The sequence below is a fragment of the Rhinolophus sinicus genome, linkage group LG04, assembly GCF_036562045.2.
Source record: "Rhinolophus sinicus isolate RSC01 linkage group LG04, ASM3656204v1, whole genome shotgun sequence".
NCBI lineage: Eukaryota > Metazoa > Chordata > Mammalia > Chiroptera > Rhinolophidae > Rhinolophus > Rhinolophus sinicus.
The window spans coordinates 53,518,689-53,541,535 of NC_133754.1; the positions used below are offsets into that span (position 1 = coordinate 53,518,689).

A 22,847-nucleotide genomic window follows, 5' to 3' on the forward strand; every position below is an offset into this window, starting at 1 on the left:
AACTGCATCAGAATCTGAAAGTTGAGGGAGGTGCCAGAGGAGCAGAGTTCTAGAAAGCTGGCAGGGATTTAGATAAGCCAAGCAGAGTTGTTCTAATCCGATCTTTCTTATTTTGTCCTTAAAGTGTTTTTATTTAAATGTATTTGTTCCGTATCTTCCTTAAAAAAAAATAACATGAAAAATTCAATGTCTCCTTTGTCTCCTTACCCCACCCACTGCCCTCCCTCCCTGAGGTAACCTGCCCTGAAGGTGGACGTCTATGGGGAGAAGGATTTTTTTTTTTTTTTAAAGATTTTATTGGGGAAGGTGAACAGGACTTTTATTGGGGGAACTGTGTGTTCTTCCAGGACTTTTTTTTCCAAGTCAATTGTTGTCCTTTCAATCTTAGTTGTGGAGGGCGCAGCTCAGCTCCAGGCTCAGTTGCCGTTGCTAGTTGCAGGGGGCACAGCCCACCATCCCTTGAGGAGTCGAATCGGCAACCTCGTGGTTGAGAGGACGCGCTCCAACCACCTGAGCCTTCTGGGAGCTCAGCGGCAGCTCAACTCAAGGTGCCGTGTTCAATCTTAGTTGCAGGGGGCGGGGCCCACCATCCCTTGCGGGACTTGAGGAATTGAACCAGCAACCTTGTGGTTGAGAGCCCACTGGCCCATGTGGGAATCGAACCAGCAACCTTCAGAGTTAGGAGCCTGAGCTACCCGGCCGGCCTAAGAAGGAATTTTTTCCTTTTTCCCTTCCATGTTCTTCAGCTGGCCTAATAATTAAATTGACATAAGACAGATTAACAGGAGAAAAACAAATTTAATTTCATACATATGGAACTCAAAGGAATATGAAACTCAAAGAGGTGACCAAAGCAGGCAGCTTTTATACCTTTTAAAAAAAGAAACAATTATTTGTGAAAAATTGACAAAGGGGTTTGGGCTTGCGGTAGCAAATCAGTGAAGAAGTAACAAAATTTGTTTATACAGACTTTTTGGTCCTGAATTCCCTATCTCTGGTGACAAAGCTGCTTTTTACCCTCCAGGTGCAGGAAGACGACGCTTCCCATGGGGAATTTCCTGCTTTCAGGGAGACAGAGGAAGGTCAGTGTCCTTCTTGTACTTGGCTGTTTCTAAAGTAACTTTAATTCAAAATAATCAATATGCCAAAGTGGCTGGAAAAATTTGGGGTGGCCTGTCTTGAACCCCATCACATCACTCCCATCTATATGGTTCTATACTTTTACGACATCTGCATATGTATCCACAAACCATATAGAGTATTGTTAATTTTTTTGAAAATTTGCATACACAGACTAGACCTGTGCTGTAATACCATTCTGCAGTTTGTTTCTTTTAACTCAACATCCTGTTTAGACCATCATCCCTGATCATTTGTGAAAACCTAGTTCCTGTCTATGGCCTAATATTAATCTGACAATTAAGTTCATGAACTCGTCCTAGAAAAAGTGCTACATGCCTCATTGCTGAATATCACTACAGTCACGTTCAAAGTACTCCCCTCGGGAAGCTGTGCACCAACACCAGTGCCTAGTCCACCCTTCAGAGCAATTTTGGAACTCTTTTTCTGGAATGGCCATCAGAGCTGTCATCGTATTACCCTTGATGTCCTGAATGTCATCCAAATGTCTTCCTTTCAATATTTCCTTTATCTTCGGGTAAAGAAAGAAGTCATTGGGGGTCAGATCAGGTGAGTAGGGAGGGTGTTTCAATACAGTTATTTGTTTACTGGCTAAAAACTCCCTCACAGACAGTACTGTGTGAGCTGGTGCATTGTCGTGATACAAGAGTCATGAATTGTTGGTTGAATTGAGTCATGAATTGAAAAGTTCAGGTTGTCTAACTTTTTCCACGCAGCCTTTTCAGAATTCCAAATAGTAAACTTGGTTAACTATTTGTCCAGTTGGTACAAATTCATAATGAATAATCCCTCTAATATCAAAAAAGGTTAGCAACATCGTGGAAACCAGTTTGCGAACTTAATTGTCAGACCTCTTTTTAACTGCTGTCTAGTATTACATTTATGATCACACGATAATTTATGAATCCAGCCCTACTGGTTGGACATCTATGCTGTGTCTGATTCTTTGCTCTTACGATGAACACCCTTGTATGTGCCTGTGGGAGGCAGTCTCTGAGGTGGCCCAATGAACCAACGCCCACGTTCACACTCTTACGTAACCCCTCCCACTTCAGTATGGATGTATTGACTCACTTCTAGTGAAAAACAGGCAGCAGGGGTGAGGAGATGTCACTTCTGAGACTAGGTTATGAAAACTGTGGCTTCAGACATGGGAGTCCCCTCTCACTTTCTCCTTTGCCCATTTAGAGGGAAGCCTGAGTCAAATTCATTTGTGAATTTGAGGGGAAGCAGTTTGTCACCCCAAAAATGCCTTTTTGGTGATTATTTGAAGCTGGGTGTTTTTAAGACACAAAAGACACAGGAGGAAACTTTGACCTCTCCCCTAAATGCCTAAGAGAATTTAGAGAATATGCTACAGGAAGGGAGCCACCGTTATAGACAGCCACACTTTAACATGAACTGGGCGTGATAGACGAGGAAGCGAGCAAGGCCTGTTGGATCGAAGTCCTGTGTCCCATGTTAAGATGGCCCAGCAAACATTTACCAAACATTTGCTTTCATAGGAATTGCCTTCCTCCCCTTTGAAGTCCCAAACCACAACACCCATCCCTCCCCTTCTCTTTAGCTTAAGATGGCATATAAGCCTTAACTGGGTTTGTCCTGGGGTCTCATATTCTTAGGGAACCCCTGTATGCACATAAGTAATAAACTTGGTTATTTTCTCCTGTTAATCTGGCTCATGTCGATTTGATTATTAGGCCAGACAGCAGAATTCAGAAGGGTGGAAAGAAAATTATTTTTCCTCCTTTACAGATTATTTTGTTGCTTAATAGACTGGTCATTTTGGTGCATCGTCAAGAGGAAGTCTGGCAAACACGCATCTTTAAGATTTAAACATTTTTTTCCAGTTCTTCCCAATGATCTACCTTCCCCTTCGATTCCAATTCCAATCCCACTCACCTCTCCAAGACCCTGCCTGCCCTCATCTCCACTGGGCCCCCTGCAATGCTGACCAGACAGTAGCAAAACCCCATCTGCTCTAGTCTCATCAAGCGTCGTCCTTCCTCTCCTGGAGGCCGCTTTCCCCAGGGTGGGAGCTCTCTCAAGCCGCCAGAGGTGCCTAGGTTCTCTCACACCAGCCCAGAGAAGGCAGCAGTGCCCTCTTGGTCCCTATATTGCTTCTAGACTAGTCTCAGTCCCTTGCCTCCCTGGGTCCCTCTGCTCCCCTTGAGGGTTTTTGCGCCTGGCTCACTCTTGCTCTATATGTCACCCAGGTCCTAACTTGGGGCTTTCTCACTGCTCACAAAGTGACTCAGTTCCTTGGCCCCTCCACTCTAATGTCTTGTCCTCTCATTCCCTTGGCTGCGTTGCCTTGACTAGCCACACACTCATGAGCCTCACTATAAACATGTACCAGCCCTCGGCCCCCACTTTGCAGCCACAAACTCTCCCATCAACATTCAATATCCAGAACCACAAGAACCACTGTCTGCGGAACCCACCAGCCTTCTGTTCCCTCCAAACCACTTGGACTCCCCTCCTCAGCCAGCTTTAATCTGTGCCCTATCCTAGTCACCCTAACAACCCTCTGTACTTGGTTGTCTTTGCTTCGCTGAACCACAATTCAGATTAAGTTCATGTCAACTACCAATGCTTCCCTCTAGTATCCCTTTTATGCCATTACTAACATTAAGTGATGCTAGTATCTCCCGGAAACCACACGACGTGTCCAGTCCATTTATTCTCACTGTCCAAGACCACCTTCCCAGAGTCCCTCACACACCAATTCCTTGTCCCATCTGCCCCCTAAGCTGGTGACCTCCAGTTCCCCTGGGGAAATAGAAGTGATCTGGAGAGGACTTTCACATGCTCCCTCTCCACCAGCACTCCACCCCTCATGGCAGGGGACCACCCTTCTCCTCTCCTGATGACATGTCCGCTTTCTTCTTATTGCATATTTCTGGCTCCCCCTTTCAGGAAAACTCTTCAAAAAGTTTTCTGTTTCTGTCTCCAATTAATTTTCTATTTGTTGTTGTCATTAAAAAAAAAATCAATCTAGAGAAAAGCTGAAAGAGTAATTCAATGAACCCTCTAGAGTTCCAAAATTTATCAGTTAGTCACTGAGATATTATTGCTTCAAACACTAAAGTTATTCAAATAGTTCTCAACTGTGATCTGCAGACCCTGGGGAACTCAGGGCCATTTCAGGGGACCCCAAGTCACAACTGGATTTACCAAGATGTGATCGACACTTGCACTGATGGTTAAAAGCAGTGGTAAAAGCCTTAGCAACAATTGTCCTGGTTACCATTATATTCCTCAATGCTGTGCACTCAATTTAAAAAAAAAAAAAAAAAGCCAATCTCACTTAAGAATGTCCTTGATGCAGTGAAAATAATTTTATTAAATCTCAACCACTGAGTACATATTCTGTGTGATGAAGTGGAAAGATGCATAAAGGACTTCTGTTGCATACCGAAGTGCAATAGTTGTCTCCAGGAAAAGCACTTGTCTGGCTGGCTGCTTGCCTTACAACGTAGTTTGTTTTTTCTTTTTTCTGGAAACATTTTTATTTGAAAGAATGATTGACAAACTATGGTTAAGACAAACTATGGTTAAGACTGCTTGGCAGTCATGATTTAAAAAAAATTAAACAAGTGAGCCTGTCATTTCAGGGAAAACAACTAGCAGTATTTGTGGCCACTGATAAAATGTGAGCTTTCAAGCAAAAATTAGAATGCTGCAAAACTTGTATCCACTACCATGTGCTTGACCGCTTCCGATTTTTATGAGGTTGTTAGCGATATGTAATTTTTAAATATTAAATAATGAAATGTTTCAACATTTGGAAGATCTGCAGAACTTAAAGAATATTTTCCAACTACGTAATGTGTGGTATAAATCATGCATGGGTTAGAGGTCCATTCGCAGTGCAAGATAAACGGATTTAATGTAACTGAGGAAAAGAAATTTATGGATACATGTTTCTGATTCAACATTGCAATTAACCTTTGAGAAACTGCCACTGTAGTTTTGGTGTTATATATCAAATACCAACAATTAACTTCAAAGGCTATTCAAAATATCCCTCCCTTTCTCAACTACTTATCTGTATGAGGCACATTTTCTTTATGTACCTCAACCAAAACATTTATTTAGGCCTTCTTTCGCTCAGCAATGTTTTCCAGTTTTCGGTAGTGGTCTTGGACACCTTTTAAGATACAGTCCTACATATTTTATGGTTTGGGTATTACTGTAAATGGACTTATTTTATTTTCCAATTGTTTGCCACTAGTATTTAAGAATACAAGCACCTAAAAGGGTCTTCAGACCAAAAAACAATCAGTGAACTATTAATAGCTTAGTATGAACTTAATTTTGGTGAGTTAAGCAGAGCAAAATACAAACCTATTCTTAATGTTAACATGATGTCCACACTATTTGAAAGTATAGAACATTTTTTCTTCTTCAAGTCCTAATTTTTCCTCCCAAAATACAAAGTAGACAGAATATGAACCTTCACGTATCTACGTCAGCTCACGCCCAATGTTGTCTGAGCTTTGTCCCCTCGCTTTCCTTTATTATTCTGAAGCAAATTCCAGGCATGATACAATGCCATCGTACCAAGTTCCTTATGGATCTCTAAATAAGAACTTGATGTATTAGTGTAATGATTCTGAACTGCAGTGTGACAAGCTTTGTTATCAGTCCCCCACCGAAGTGTGGATGTTGCTTTACTACAGATTCTATGCACTATTTTCACCCCCAAGCAGCAGTCATATTCTGTCCAATTCCCAAGACTGACCACATATTCTGATCTTTAGTGTATCTTAAGAAATTTACTTAATGCTTTTTCAGTAAATATTAACTCCCCAAGAAGTCTCTGAAAGACCTGGAAAAAACAGTCCTAGCAGGGACTAGACGGCATTAGGCTTTATCTCTCTTGCAAACTCAGAACAGTTTGGGGGGGTTTGCAGATCAGTCTGTTAAAAAGGTTTCCAAGGCCACCTGTGTGTGGAGCTTGATTACTGATACCTGTCATGAGCATAGGATAAGGTGGCGGTGACACAAGCAAGCAGGTTCTTCTGTCCTCACAAGTCATTTCTGTGACACTTCCACAGCCTAATGCTCCCTCATTTTGGTCTATTAAGTTTTACAATCTGCATAAAGTAATGAGTGTTTTAAATAACATACATAAGCATGCCAGGATGGCCATTTACTAACTATAATTTATATTTTGAAAAGGTTTATATTCATTAATATGTGCTGGCCCAAATTAGTTCTGTAAATTATGGTTGATGTCACTTATGAAAATAAGCATGCAGGGATAGCGTTAGCTGATAGTAATTTATTACCCACCCCTACCCAGATCCAGCAAGGCAAAGTGTCCATAAAACTAGAGTATATGAACAAATCAAGTGATAAAAAGTAGTACACAGGGAGAATCAGAAGAGTCACGCAAAATGAAAGGCAATACTAAATGGTACCTTCCCTTCCCATTTCTTCCACCGACACCCCCAATCCTCATGGCCCAGAAAGAAACCACACCCTAGGAACAAATCGTGTGTAAGCGTTTTTTATTTAATTTGTAAAGGACAGTTTAAAAACAAAATGTTAGTAACACTCTTAGAACATTGGTTTGTTCATTTGACATTTTCTCTGTATTCACCAATTTTTATTACAAAAATCAGAAAAGTAAAAATTTATTACAATATTTGCACAGTGTAACCACTAGTCAGTCACCTAAACAAAAGCTAATTTCTATAAAACCATAAACTTAATGCAGTTTTATTAAGAGAGATTCAAAATTCTCTCAGTTAACTGGATATACATAGTGGTATATATTTTAAAGCAGAAAACCCCCCAAAAACAAAAACAAAGAAAAAAGAAAATATAAGTCAGAATAGTCAGTTAGTATTTTGACCTGACAGTTCCTACAAATAGTAACTTCTGCTACTGCTACATATAAAGAAAACCGTTACCTGTGGTAAAAATTCTAGAGACAAAGTAAGAAATGTGTAATAAAACCAATCAGAATTCAGTCCTAGGCTGCACATGTTTTCAATGAAATCCAGGGGGTGAGTCACATCATTAAAGAAGAGACCACTTATGCCCCAAGCCACTGTGTGTCTACAAGTAAAACCTTCACCACACGGCAAGTTGCAAAGTTTCAATGAAAAGACTTTGAAAAAGATAAATGTTCTTTTCTTCATAAATATCACTGCAAGTCATCTTTATAAGGCTGGACCTTGCATAGGGAGATAGCTGTCTGTCAAAAACTCTACAGGAATGAGTAAAAGCAAGCTTTTCAGAATGATGTCCATGTGCAGAGTTAAATTAGCAGGTACCTCACTTACTGCCTCTAATTTATCTTCATCAGATATAATTTGACAAAAGGAAAAATGGCAACTTATGGTGTGACAGGATTCAAAACATTGAGACTGGCAGCAGAAAAATTAAGTTCCAAAAGTGCATCGTGTAAGAGGCCCACTATCCTGTGCAAGAAACACCTATGCACTAAGTAAGCCCTACTCGAGCATTCACTAGGACTCACGAGGAACTTGTCAAATACAAGTTCATTTTTTTCAGAAAGCTAAAGTATATATAAAAAAATAATAGGACAAGTTGTGGCATTCCTTTAAGTTGATGTTACATTAGCATTCTGAGTTGGTTACCAGGAAGGATTAATGCGTCGACAGAGCCCGGCCACTTATCTTTTAAGAGCCGTGGTAAAGGTGCATGGTGCCCAGGATGGCACTGTCATATCTTTCTTCCACCTTCACAGAATTGGAATGCTCTATTACACTATTAAGCTCAGGGATGCTTTCAGCAGTGTCCCCAAACCCGTGGTAATGTCCATAGTGCAAATTTCCCCCAATATCTTCCACCCAGGAAGGTCTGTTAGCTATGCAGCTACTTGGACTTCCATTCAGGTGCAGAGAACCGCACATCTCAGGGTTAACACTCATCGTCTTTTCTGGCTCCTCAGTTCCATTAACACACAGAGAACCCTGGCTACTCGGAAATGGTGGTCCTGGAACTAATCCATTGCTAATTCCATTAGATCCTGTTAAGTACTGGTCATTCCTGCTTTCCATCCCATTGAGCTGTGTCGTGGAAGGGAAGTCCAAATGTCCATTGATGACACATCCATTTGTCAATGTATTCGATACGGAGCTACTGTTTTTCATATCTGCATTAAGAAATACACCTGTCACCAAAATTCAGAACCAGAGGGGAGGAGAAACTATACAATGCTTCATGGCTGCTACAATTTAAAGAATTCACTTAGTTTCTTTTCTTTTGTGCTTTTCTTTTAAACAAACCAGTTCCTTTTCCAAAGTAAAAACTGTGCATAGGAGGATTTAAAGATAAAATACAACAGTAGCATCTGACTAGTAAAATAGGAAACATTTATAAATTTCAGTAGTGCTGGGGAACCAAATTTAAAAACTTTAGCTGACAAATATACTGCATGAAAAAGACAAATAGTACCGAAAAGCCGTCAAAAAAACAACAAAAAAACTTCTCATTTTAAGACTACTCTCAGAGCGGTTTTAAAATCACCCCTGAAAAAGTCCAGCAGAACTGAATGTAAGGATTCTCACATAAGGGTTAAAATAGAACACAAACTTCTCCAGCTCTTAACACCAAAAGGAAAATGGTTGATGAAGCAGGTGAATTAAGGCAGCCCCTCGGACTAGGCGAGGCAGTGAGTGTCACATTCCACAAGTCAGGGAAGCATACTCAGGACTATGAACAGGAACCGTTTTTTCTTACACTCATGTCTACCCAGTACTTCTGCAAAATGCCACAGAGCAGCACTGCAGAGAGCAGAGTGCAGTGACTCCAGGAAGGAACTAGGGCTACTAATGGTTCTGAGGCACACGGTCCTGGGCCACCGGCAGTTCTGAAGAGTTTCTTCTGAGTCCAGCAATTAAGGTGAGTATGATATCCAAGGCTCCACTTTATTAGGCTATTTTCAGAAACCACTTACATTGGAAAAATGTTGATAGCTTAAATATGCATATACAGACATCCATGAAGAGGAGATGTCTTACAAAAAAAAATGTCAATCACAAAACATTTGGGCACATGGGACTAGGCAATTACAAGATTATTTTTCGGTATAATGAAACTAGAGTTAATAGTCATGTTCACAGGAGTTCACAGAACAGTATAGAGAATGATCTAATATTGTGTCTTGTTTGATAATACTAAACTTTATCCCAAGCTGCTGTGCTATTAAAAGCAAGGTGTGATGTTAAACACAGAAGCACTGAGTTCTGTTTTGTACATCGCGCATCCTAACATGTCTCCCACCGCGTGACGAGCCCCAGAAAGGGCTCACTTTCCGGTTCAGCATCTGACTTGCACACGGGCACAGGCTTCTGTGTGTCCTCCACATGTCCCTGCCATCAGCTTGTTTAGTGAACAAGAACATCGTCTAAACATTCCTGTAATCATCAGTTTTCTGGCAATTTAAGTGACAATTGTAGTTTAATAACTGCTATAAATTCTTCAGAGGATTATGAATTTTTTAAAAATTAAATGACAGTTTTCTAGTTAGTTAAAACTCAGGCCGAGAGAACAAATGTTTCAAGAACTAAACATGACGTAAAATAAAAAGAAATAGAACGAGTTGTTCCCAGGGAAATGTTTATATTAATGCTTTTTCTCAAAAATAAAGTATAAACAACAATTTCTAGGTGATAAAACTCATGGATATGATGGCAACCTTGATAGTTATTAAGACAAATAACTGATATATTACTAACAAATATTAAAATTATATTTCCAGGTGATTGGGTCTGCAAAAGTAAATAAACTCTGCCTCAGAAATCTGAGTTAACAAGACTCACTTTTTCATCTCAAAACCAAGGTTAATTGATAACTTCACATCGTTATGGAAAATCTGACAAAACCGAGCAGGAAGATAGCAGGCATGTTAGAGACTAAGACATATCCCAGCATGGCTGGGACACGCATCCCACTGGCCATGTCCAATATGCTCTTTACTCTATTCCAAACCGCCTTTTGGGACTCACACTTCCCTCTCACCCCTTTGCCTATCTACTGCAAGAAATCCCTAGCGATCTGAAACTGTTTATTCAGTCAGATAGTGTTATAAATGAAATGACGGAACGTATGGGGAATGCTTACTGGGCATGTTATATGGGATGAGCTGAGCTTGAAAAAAGGATGGCCTTTTCAATGTTACAAGTTTGGCATTAAATTTAACTTGAAAACCCAGGGAATTAATGTTTGAAGATTAAAGAGTGATTACTTCTGCCTTTTTAAAAGCATGTAGCAATGGCATTTTTTTAAAAAGTTGGCTTTGAGTTTTGTTATTTATCTTTAGGTGAGGTCTTTAAATGTACTATCCAATGAGAATTTCGAGAATATCCCTTGGAAAATCTACTCATTTCATTTAATTATTTGGCAAAAAGGTGACTCCACCCATAACAATTCTATAGCTTCTAGAAAGATGAAAAGAAAATGTGTACATGTTTTTTCATGTTAATCTGGGAAACAAAATACGTAATCTTTTATCCCCAGTGAAGAATTGAGCATAAAGACATAATAGTAAAACTTTTTAAAAACCAGTATCTATTTCTAAATATATTAACATTACGAAAATGGCTAAAATGTTTTCACGATCACCTAAATAAAAGAACGGTAGAAAAAAAGCACTAAATGGATAGACCTTTATTCTATAATAAATGCTAAAAGAAACAGAGCCTTTGCATTTTAAAATTGAGAATGACTATTGATACTAAATTTTTAATATACTAAAAATTTTAGCATGTAAAATGTGTTTTGTGAGACACATTGTTCAGCATTTTACTAGACCTAGTGTGAACGCCACAGAAACCAGAGCAATCAAGGGTGTCAAGTGAAAAATTCCCCATTGGTGTGACTGATTACGAGTCAAAACCACAACATTTACTAGTTCTCAATGTTTATAGTGAGTCACTCTTTTTGCTGTATATCTCTTTGAAATTACTAGCAATAGATGTTCACCCAAAAATAAAAAATGCAAAACCTCATTAAAATTAAACAAGGCACATTAAGCAAAAGCTTAAAATCAAAAGAGGATGATTGCACTTATATTTTTCACATCCATAGAATGCACCAAAAACACTTATCCTTGTATCTACAAACTTGCCCAAGATATGCAAATTATAACATTCTTTAAAATGCTGGACAACAAAGTGCAAAACTCATTTGAGAGAAACTTGTTAGAAATAATATGCATACTGATTCTTGCAACGACAAGGGGTCTGCATTGCTGAAACAGTATATATTTCTATTTCTTTTGGTCCAACAGAACCACCCTCCTGCTGTTTGGTGTCTTCGACCATTGGACTGTTGCCGCAGCTAACGGGAAATTGTCCACTCCCACCTGTTACAACAGCAAACTCTCTATCGACGTGCATTTTGTCAGCATCATCTTCCGGCTCGCCGTTCACTAGTGGCATGGAGTAATCCAAGCTTTGAGCTGCACGGAAGACAAAGGCAATTTTAGATCCTCTGTACATAAAGACTGTAAGACAAATGTTTCTCATTCATTTTTGTCAGAGCATTCCAAAATTGTCATATAATTTCATAATTACAGATTATTAATGAACTTAGTATAATACCAAGAGACTTTTCCACAATAAATATTTCCTAAAGTGTGTAGTTTCAATTAAAAGTCATGGAAATTCAGATACCTATTCTGGAGTTGCTTGAAGGCATAAATTATTGTTTAAGGGTGTTATTCGGCCAAGAGAAAGCAGTTATTCAACCCAGACATTTATAAATATTTTTTAAAAATTCAGCATACTCTGTATTATGCCCCCAAAAGTTCTTTCAGTTCTTTTTTATAAAGAAATACTGGGACAACTCTTGAATAACATAAAAAACCATTAAAATGATCCTCAAATGTACAAAAATCACTAATTTCAGTAATAGAAAATAAGGCAATAGCCAAGACTCAAGACAGGCTTGTCAATACTGTCCCAGTGTGGTACTAGCTCTGTTTCAAGATACATAAAAATTGGAAACAAACGTTTTTTAAGTCTTAGTTCTAAGATATTTGGAGTTGAAGCTATATATGTACATTTCTTATAATCATTCTGTATCTGGGAGAAAAGCTAATGTGCACACTTAACCACTTGTCCTCCAAGTATTACATACTCCGTGCAGAAACTTCTCCCTGCAAGCACTAGAAATTCGCACTTCTCAGGAGTAGCCATTCTCATTTGATGTATGGCTTTCTAGTCTCAAGCATGCATTTTTCTCAAAACCAGATCCTAAAAATCACTTTTATGCCTTCCTTTTATTCATTGACCATGGCATGAATGTATCACATCAACTAAGTTCAAAAGAATATACAAAATTGAATAATAATCCATTGTAGGGCTGTATTATAATTCACCCACCACCAAATTCCCCACTGCTGTCTGGGTTGCATCAGTTTTCTTTCCTATCATGAATACCACAATTGACATCTTATAAAGGTACCTTTGTGTGCATTTCTGGTTCTTTACTCACATAAATACCCAGAATTATTTTGGGGTCAAAGGATACAACAAATAACAACTTTCAGTGCTAAATGATTCTTTCAAGTAAGCATTTAAAAGCAATCGTGAACTTTCCATCTTTAGTTTGCTTCTAATTTACTTTACTTTTAATTACTTCTAATTTTAGAGGAATACAAATCATTTTCAATATAGAAATGAGCATACCAGACCCAGATTATTCCAACTGTTAAAACCAAAGATAACAGTCCTAAGAGAAGCAAAAATTCTGAATTAGCATGTGAGAAATTGAAACTGATTTGTGTACTTGGGGAAAAACAAGCCTACATTAAACATGGCGCCAAAAGCATTCTAGAGGTGTCTTTTCCACTCAAAGCTTTTCTTAATCCACCACAGAACCCAAACCAGTGATTTTTTTCTTCATTATGAAACAAGGTACTTTCAAGAAATCAGTGGTAAATAGGCCATCTTAAAGTGTGTGGCGGGGGTGCTGGGGAAGGAAGGGTGTTCCTGGCACCAGTTGACAAAATCCTCACCACCTTCGAGTTCCCAGCCAGTCTTTTGAGATGTGGAAGCTGCAGTCAGCACGGGGTCTGGTTTCCCCTTTCCAGTCTCCAATGCCCGATAAGCCAAATCAGGTAGTTTACTGAGAACTAGTGCAGGTTATCACGGCAAAACCACAAACGTCCTGGTAAGAAAGACTTCACTTGGGGATACAATGCAGCTTTAAGTATCCATACTCTTAACGTTTGGCTGTTTTGAAATTCAGGTGCCAATGTTCCCTGGGGAAAGTGGCAACTGGGTTTTATCTGTAATTTTAGATATCTGAAACGCCGGTTAAAAAAACCTGGCAGATAAGACATGAAGTCCCTCCCCCAACCCTTCATAATAAAAACAGCGCTATTTGTCAATTCACTGAGCCCAGTGACTAGAATAGTGCTCGCATCAACTAAGTCCGCTTTCTAGCCAGAAAAGGCACAAACACACAAAGGAAGCGAAAAATATTTAGAGTAACCACTAATAAAAACCGAAAGATACAAAGTGGAAGTGGGACATGAAGGCAGACCGGCCACTAGGGGGCCAGAAGAGTTGATTGTAACGGGTTTGGGGACATTCAAAATAGGAATGTGTGAAGATGAGCCATGCATAATACCCTTTTAAAGGAAAAATCAATCCCTTAACTAGAGACCTATGCAATGCACTAGGAATTCTACTCTGAAACTTTCCCATTTAGCAGATGTCTTTTGTTAACGCAGGTAGTTTATTAAGAGCAGACTAAAGGCTTTCATTTTTTGGCAAACTCTTTCATGTGGGAAGCTTATGCTAATAGAGCCAGCCTAGAATTTCTCTGTAGATACACAACCTTTGTAGTGAGAGGTTCCCATACATTATTTAACTTGGCTGACAATCTAGCTGCCCCAACCTTGGGGAATGTATTTTATACTCATGCCTTCACTTTATTCCTAGCATCTGTAAATAGGTGCTCAATTAGCTGGATGGGGTTGCACTTGCTTTTTAAAATTGTATTTCATAAGCCGTGACATTAAAATTGGCCTTAGAATTTTAAGTACATTGGATCTGTACTTTCACCCACAACCACAGATCACGTCACCTGTGGCATTTTCTCCCACATACCTATTGCCATTGCTAAAGGAACAATTTCAATATTGCATGTTACATCTGGAAAGTGGCCTGTAGACATTTCAGAAAAGTCTTCCGAAGTTGTAAATTTTTATTCTATTTAAGTTTTGGAAAAGCACCTTTCCTATAGACTGCCTGTTAAAAGGAAAAATTACAGGACATTTTATAGTGTCCTTACCTTTCGACCGCTAAAGCCGGTACATGTTGCGATTCTATTTCCATCAGATAATGCACATCTGATGGAAAACCAGTTAGGATTGGCTCCCAATAAACCCCAGTGGAGTCAAGACTAAGTGTGACCACTGCCCAAGCTCTCCCATCCTTGACCTGTCAGGGGCGAGGAGACGTCCCACTTGGGAAGATGCCCAGGACAATGCACAAGCCTTCATTTGTATTTTCATCTAATGCTCCGAGTTGAAAACCCCTGAAGCCAGTCCTCAGGGAGAACAGTTTATCATAAACTATGATAAAGCAGTTAGAATTGTAAGAAAGGCCGTACTTATTTCCTGGACACACCCCATACAAGATACTGACATGTGAAAAAACTGCCAAGTAGTTTCATGTAGTGGATTTGTGAAGCTTGGGGTTATAAGATAGTGATCTACCTTCATTTGTGCATCTTACGGTGTGAGTGGGAAATCCCTCCCAGGTGCTGACCAGTGGCCAAGGGCCCAGGACCCTGCACACTTCTGTGGTCTTTCCACTGGACTGGGGAACTCGGACCTCAGGGCCCCATAAAAGGAGCCAGGAAATACTTCCTTGGTGGTTTCCCACCAGCCATTACTAATTAGAACTATTTTCTGTTCTATTATTGAGCACATTTTACCCAAATAAATGCCTTTTTAAAGAAAGGTCCTGTTAAATCAATAGTATCTAATGCCCATGCAAAGGTGGTTCTATTGTAACATGACCTTTCGTGAGACTTTCACAGCCCCAACTGTAACAGATCTGGGGTGCGGAGATAGATGCCGAGGACACGGAGCAGCAGTGACAGTTCTGTGAACACTGAGGAGGGATTTGGGATCTTGTTGAAACACAGAATGAAAGGTGCACGTGAAACAGGTGGTCCTGAAGCTGCGCCAGGACTGGCAGTCCTGGAGGATTCCACCACAGGAGCACACCGCTAGGAACAACTGAGGAACATGAGGGGAGCTGAATTCAAGATTACAGTGGAAATTACAGCAATCGCTTGATTTTAAGGTAATCAATTCAGATCATATTTATAAAATGCTGTGTTTAGGGATTAAGACAAAACAAGCATTTGTTATTCAAACACAATTAGGAGTGTTCTCTCTCTGGTCAAATTTTAAAACAGTTATTTACTGCCAAGTATGAGACCACTAAGGACACCAAAAATTAAGCATTATGTAAGATATGTAATAAGCATTATGTAATATTATATTATGTATAATATTCAGTTAAGCATTCCACCTTTTTATATGACTTGTTTTTGGAGTCCTTAGTGTTTTCAAATATATTATGTATCATATATGGAATTAGAAAAAACTACACTAAAAATGATTTATCGAATCTGTTTTAAGTAATTAGTTAACATAATTTAACAAACATGTGAAGTCACACCCACCCTCCTTCCCCCTCTTTACTAATCATTAAGGATGACACCAGATCAACATGAACAACTCACATTAAGTGAAACTCTTTAAATGTTAAATTCATCCTGGAAAGTGTGCTGAGAAACTTCTCACTGCTAATTTTAAACTGAATCTTATGTTAAAGATATTTTTCCTCAAAGGTGTTTTTATATTAAATACCTACATGTTATGTATGAAATGCTAAAATCAGCTATATCTATTTGATTAAAACAAAACTGTGGAGTTAACATCTGAATCTGGTCATCACCACAGTGTATATCTTAGGCAATTGTTTCCCATAAATAAAACTGTAGGTTACTGGATCAATTGGTAACTTACACTGCCTCTCCGTACTCAAGACTGGAACTATATCCACAATTACTGGATAAAAACAAGGTGGAGGTTTCTCTCATGGATGGAAACGGCATTCTTTTCTAACCAGGGCCATTGATAATTTTGACAAATTTTATATATATATATATATAAAAAACTATATTAAAAAATGTATTCCTTAAGATTAACTAGGAATGTTACCAAAACTAAACTAATTTTACAAAGCAGCTGCAGCTCAAGTCCTGAAGTCCATCTATTCTACTGTGAGCAAATGGTTGACAAATGAGGGTAAAAAAAACCAAACCTAATTTATAGATACTTCCTTGTACCATCATAAACAAACAAATCCCCTATTAAGGAAAATATTACCCGAAGATACTTTTGATCAAAATCAACTGCTCAAATAACTTTGGATTTTATTATTTCACCCGTCAGAGTTTATGGCCACCTCTATCATGTCTGTGATCCGACTAAAGTGCATTTTATACCGGTGTGAATGACTGTATGACAGTTATTTTAAGGTACAAATTTTTGTAGTACAACTTGCTTCCAAAGGACACTTTATATTCGAGCAGCACAAAAAGGCCACGGCATTATTACTTTTTCAAGTTCTTTTACATCAATGTAGTTTCCAAGGAAAACATCACTCCAATTAATTACCTTGTATTTGAAAATAGAATAGAATTAAACAGTGAATTTTACAGGGCACTTTAAGAGTTGGTTCAAGCTATGCATTTATGTTGCCAAGATATTCCATGTGCCCGTAAGAAAAAGCCCCACTTGTACTTAAAAAAAAAAGATTTTTTTAACACTTCTAAATACTTTATATGCAATTTACTCAAAGTAGTACATTCTATAAGTGTATGTTACATGAAGAAAAAAAAACTTTTACTTTGGCACAAGAACCAAAATCTCGGCTACAAAATGAGTAATTCAGAATGAGCAAAAACATAAGCTCACACATTTAAATAGCAAATCAAAACATGAAATAAATGAAAACGAACTAAGGCAACCTATCTTGAATTGCACTTAAGAAAAACTGGTCAAAGAATGGAAATAACTATATGGCCATTGAAGCCAAGAACAACTTCATTTAGAACATTCAGGTAGTTGGGGGGAAATCTTGTTTTAGTAATTGAGAATTACTGCCTCAATACCCCACTCATAGTGAGTATATAATAGTAAAATGAAAGAAAAATCCCCTCTTCCTTTCCCATAGAGAAAAGAGAGCAGTGGCAGGTGTGGGGATAGGTGTGAGATGAAGACACCTCTTTGCTTACAAATATAAATTTACACACACACACTCTTAAGTGACATATAGGACAATCTCAGGATACCACTACCTCCAGGACTGGAGTATTGGAAAGTTTAGAGAGTAAATAATTGAAACAATGCTCGGTAGACAAATGAATACTGGAAGAGGAGGTGTGAAAAGGAAGGTGCATCTGGTGTCAAGCAGACTTGTCCTGTGGTGGTGACCGGATACTGTCGCTTCGTGTACCTGTGGAGCAGTGCTCAACTTTAGGTTTGCATATCACCTGCCAACTTAAACGAATGCCAGGCTCCAACCACACTTTCTTCTGAATTGACATCCTCGGGCTGAACTTTAGGAATGATGCTTCAAAGCAAATTTGTGTAGTAACAGAGTCTAAGAAACTTAAATTCAAGTTTCAGGAATCCTTGGAAAGGCTTTCAGGACAGAAAACGAGATATTGGCCATTTCAGTTGATCAGAAAATCTTCAGAAACTAGTTTTAAAAATTCTTTAGGTACATTTTTGAGTCTTATTAGGATATTACGTTTACAAAAATTAGAGAATATAAGATTTATCCTATAAGCTTATATATATGGACATGGATACATACACAGTTCTTGCCTGAGGGCACAATGAAGCCAACAATATCATTCCAGAACATTAACCAGGCATTACATAAATAAAGCAGAATATTTTTTAAAAGTGGATGCTCTTAAGGGACTTTTAAAATGCACTAGAAAAAATGTATTGAAACATGTTACAAATAAGTGACAATATTGAGCAATACTTCACCATTAAAAACACCACTTTTGGAGTTCAGACATACCTCCATGCAGTGCTGATTATTACAGCACCTTTCTAGATTAGGCCGGTGACTTGTAAGAGCTGTGAATTTTATAAACTATTACTTTTAAGTTTATACATTCATTTCTACAAAATGTCACACATTCACAAATTTTTAGTGACCGAGATTTTAAAAGTTGTGAAGTAGGCAATTTTTATCAACGTCATAGGAAAAAACTTTTTGTGTTTGGATATACTCCAGTTAAAGTAGAGACAGTGTACTGGGAAAGATAATGTTGACCGATGTCAAATTTAAAGTCAACTACAGCCTCTAGCCAGTCAGGGTTTTCTCATACTATACTTGGATGGTTGATTTGTTTTTTTTTAAAGCCAAAGGGCACAGCTTTGTATTTATTTTCAGCAAATCTTAGATCTGAGTGCATAATCTCAGTGATTACTTTTCACTGTTATCTCTAAATTTCTTTCTGTATAAGTTCGCTAAATATTCCTGCCAAGCTATTAATTTTTCTTGATTATTATACACACACATACACTTCTTCCTAGATAAAAGGGAGGTTTTTTTCCAAGTGACTAGCTGATTCTGATTATTTGTAAACTCCAAAACTAAAAGTAAAATGGTGGAAGAATACTTGAAACTTAAATAACTTACCTTAGAGATTTAAGTCCCCAGTGTCAAAGTGACACACCAGATCTGTGACACACACACACACACACATTACTACCCTACAGGGCATGGACGTCAGCTGAGGCCAAATCACAGCGCAAGTGGAACAGTACAGCAACCACCTACCTTCCCAGATGTGAAACTATGTTTTACTACCAGACCAACAATTGTTGTAAGCTCAGAAACATTTACAAGAAAAAAAAAAAAAAAATCAGGCACAGTGGCAGATTTTTTTTTTAATAGTTGTATTTCAAACAGGTACAACGAATGAGAAAAATCTTTCTAATTCACGGCAGGCAAACCTGGGTGTGCAGAAAAGTGACAGACACACATTTATGTCTGAGCTGTCAACCCTGCCCTTATATTCTCCCTTTTGTTAAATGGCCAATCTTCAAAGTGGCAATACAGGAAAAACTCCACCATCCCTGCACCAGAGTTCTCCGGGCACAGTACCACCTTAGTGAAGGTCTCATCTTGAAGGTGCTTTCAGCCATAAAGAAGAAAACATGTTAAAGAAAGGAAACAAATTTGCTCTTTCCCACCCACGAAGTAGTCTCACCTTCAGTTCTAGCTTTCTTCACTCCAAAGGGTTCCAAATCTTCCAAGCATCTCTTGCGATTTGTTCCCACACTAACATGATTAGGAAATATATTCTGATGGCCCCCATTTAAGGTGCCATTATTATAGAAACGGTTCAGATGACAATTCTGGAGGTTCAAGAGAAACTGGGCACATTCTTGGAAACCCTGGGTTTGAGCAATGTCTGCTGCTGTCAGGCCACTGGCATTTCTCAGGCTGTACGATACAAAAACACTGAATTACATCCCATTAGCATTTTCATCTGGTCTCTGCTGCTGAACTGACTAACTATCTGAAGGTGTTATGAAAGAGTATACAGATTTACAGCAAGTCTTCATTAAAGAAGGAGTTACTCATCCTAGCTCTGTAACTAACTTCTCTCTTATGTACATTTGATTACGAAGCAAGATTTGGGAGATAGTAATTTAAAACTCAATATACTAAAATTAAAAAAAAAAGGCATCTTCCTATTTAGCTTCTCAAAATCATTTTTGTTAGTCTGAAGAACCTAAATTTATGCTAACTTCAGACTTAACCTGAATTCTATATTATCTGCACTTAATTTTAATAATCCATTCCTTTAGCTTGAGTAAAATCATAACAAACAAACATGTACTGAAATTGTCCATGGCATTCATTAACAATCGGCTTCCTAAAAACAAAAGTAATTGGCTTAATGACAAGCCAGATGCTAACATGTGACACTATAAGTGGAAGTTTGGAAGGATATTAAAATAATTTAATTTGTCATTAGACTGGAGATCTGAAAAGCTGAGTTTTTTTTTTTTTTTTTTTGGCCTTGCCTAGGAAAACTAATAGGGATGTTACATTTCAGCATTCTAGAGCATTTGAGTGGCTGTTTCCTGTGAAAGCCTTCTAATACCATTATAGGAACTCGTGCCCTAGGCCTGAAAAGAATCAACATCTTATGTGGCTAATAACACTGATGAGTAAAGGTCCAATGTTTCTACAGTAGCTTAGAGTCAAATTAAAGGAGGAAGTGGTGGCAGAACATAAGTGAAGGATCTGAATTAAGATGAACATGACAGAATCAGTTGAGCTTGTAAACCTTAAGAAACAATGAAAATTTAGGAACAAAAGCAAGTCCATGTTGAAGTACCCCTGAAACACAAGAAAATACTCTGCTCTGTGAAATAAATCTGTAAAAAAAGCAAAACAGATTGTTAGCTACTTGGTAAACTGAAATTGGAGAAGTACTAAACAGCAAAGACACCTCCCATACCTACTCAGCAAGCTATGCCTTTGGACAGAGCAAAGGTATGATCAAATGCACACCTTATTTTGTGTAAGTAAAATAACCAATGCAGAATGTTTGAGACTTGTTTCCCAGGTTAATATTAATGCAAAAAAAAAAGGGGGGGGCGGAACTTTCAGAGTGAAAATGACAAGAAGCAGGGACAAATAGGAGTTTTTCATTTTAAAGACAATAATAAGCCTTGAGTTCACATTTCCTGCCGTCATACTCATAAAGCTCCAACCTCAGAAATGAAAAATATATGTATTTTTGGACAACCACTAAAGATATCTTCACTTCTCAAAGCATGAGATAAAGAAATGTGTTATACATTTCAAAGAAGAACAAAAGCCCAAACTCAATTTGATTAGATACAAGACAGACACGACTTGAGAATCCCAGAAACCAACATTTCTTTAAATATATAAGGCAGTTGTGTGTAGTACCACTGGGGACTAAAGTTGACATTTTAATTTTACCGCATGGCTGTGAATTCTGATGAATATTATTTTAGAATTTCTTAGTATTTTTATTTTCATATATGAATTAGATGAAAAGGAAACACCGAAGTTTGGGCAGAACAAATTATGAGTATACAAAATGATCATATATTTGATTTTTAATTATAAACATGTTCAAGTGAGTGTATAGATGGAAGATTTTTAAATGGTGTTATTTCATTTTCAGAAGCTATCACAAGTGAAGATGGTCCAAAAAGGTCTCTGTCAAAAATGTGAACAAAAAAATAAAAATTGCCATATGAAAATTAAAACAAAACCTAAGTCTTTAAAATTTGAAAAGATGAAAACCCAGAACATAAGCAAAATTTATAAAATGATCATTTCTACAGGTAAATATCAAAGAATATAGAAATGAGAAGCTGCTGCTTAAAATAAGGAGAAATAAAGTTGACAGTAAAGATTACTCCTTAGTGGATCAGAGAACAAAAGGAATGGCAATAGACTTTTTACATGGCACTCACCACCATGAATGCCAGTTCACCAAGGAAAACTGAGATGCGTAAGGAGCATACCAACATTCTGAAGTTGCTGAAAAGAATAACATTCAAAATACACTCAATTCCTTTTTTCTGCATTCAGAAACTGAACAGTAGACTGAATTCTGGTTAGAACAGCAAGTTTACTGTTCTTCCAAGGAAATATAGCCTTAAAGAAAAATAAGCAACAAATTAGAGCCAATATCTGGAGACCAGAGGTCGGTAAATGTTAGAGTGGGAGTACATGCCTAGACCTAATACTGCCAACGTCTCCTTGCCCTGCCTCCTCTCCGACCAAAAGGAGTCAAACACTTGCACATCACTCAGCTTACAAAGAGCCAACCATATGTCCAAGTTGTGTAAGATATTATCTTCAAAACTCAAAAAAAGAAATATAGCCAACTCATGCCATGTACTCCCCATGTATGGACTAAGCAAGGAAGACAAAAAAATCACAAGTCAAACTGAACTTCTACTGATTCCTCACATAACTTTGGGGGACCAGTAGTTAGAATGACCCAGAAGAGAGATCTAAACATTCTAGAAAATATCAGATATCAGAATCTCGGACATATGACTGTGGAAGAATTGGGAGATTATAATTTTGGCATTATCGCTATAGTATTATCGGAACTAGAGACATAAAGTATCTCTTCTCTGTTTCTAATGAGATATAGAAGATTTCAACTACGTTATTTTTCATGTTACTAAGGACTGAATGTATACAATATATAGTTTACTTTAATAGCACTTTTATAGTCCTCTCAAGCAAAAGATCTGTTAATACCTGATTCTGGTACACAACAACCAAGCCACCATTTCCCTCTCCTGCCTCCAAAGGTTCTCCTTTTCATCTCATCTCCTACCTACCTATATTCACGCTTCCATTCCCTACCCCTGTGAAATGTTTGACTCCTAATTCTGCTGTGCTCACATTTAAAAACTTGCAAGTGGCTGCTCAATCGTAGAGTACTTATTATAGAAGTTGGCCAGAAAGGAATGTCAGGGATCATCTAATCCAGGGGTAGGCACCTTTTCTGTAAAGGGCTAGAAAGTATCTTAGGTCTTACAGACCACAGTCTCAATCACAACTAATCTACTCTGTCGTTGTAGTCTGCAA

At 38.1% G+C, this 22,847-nt stretch overlaps 1 protein-coding gene across 2 annotated transcripts in view; it reads right to left on the reverse strand.

The window, feature by feature from the left end:
* Nucleotides 1-6,642: 6,642 nt before the first annotated feature.
* Nucleotides 6,643-22,847, reverse strand: part of ANKRD10 (ankyrin repeat domain 10) — a 32,897-nt gene continuing 16,692 nt past the window's right edge. For both annotated transcript variants that reach the window (XM_074329522.1, XM_074329523.1), the window contains 3 exons: nucleotides 19,456-19,691; nucleotides 11,489-11,584; nucleotides 6,643-8,275 (listed from right to left, as the gene is read on the reverse strand). In XM_074329522.1, coding sequence (XP_074185623.1) covers nucleotides 7,800-8,275; nucleotides 11,489-11,584; nucleotides 19,456-19,691 — 808 coding nt within the window. In that variant the 3' untranslated portion in view covers nucleotides 6,643-7,799. The remainder of the gene's footprint in view (nucleotides 8,276-11,488; nucleotides 11,585-19,455; nucleotides 19,692-22,847) is intronic.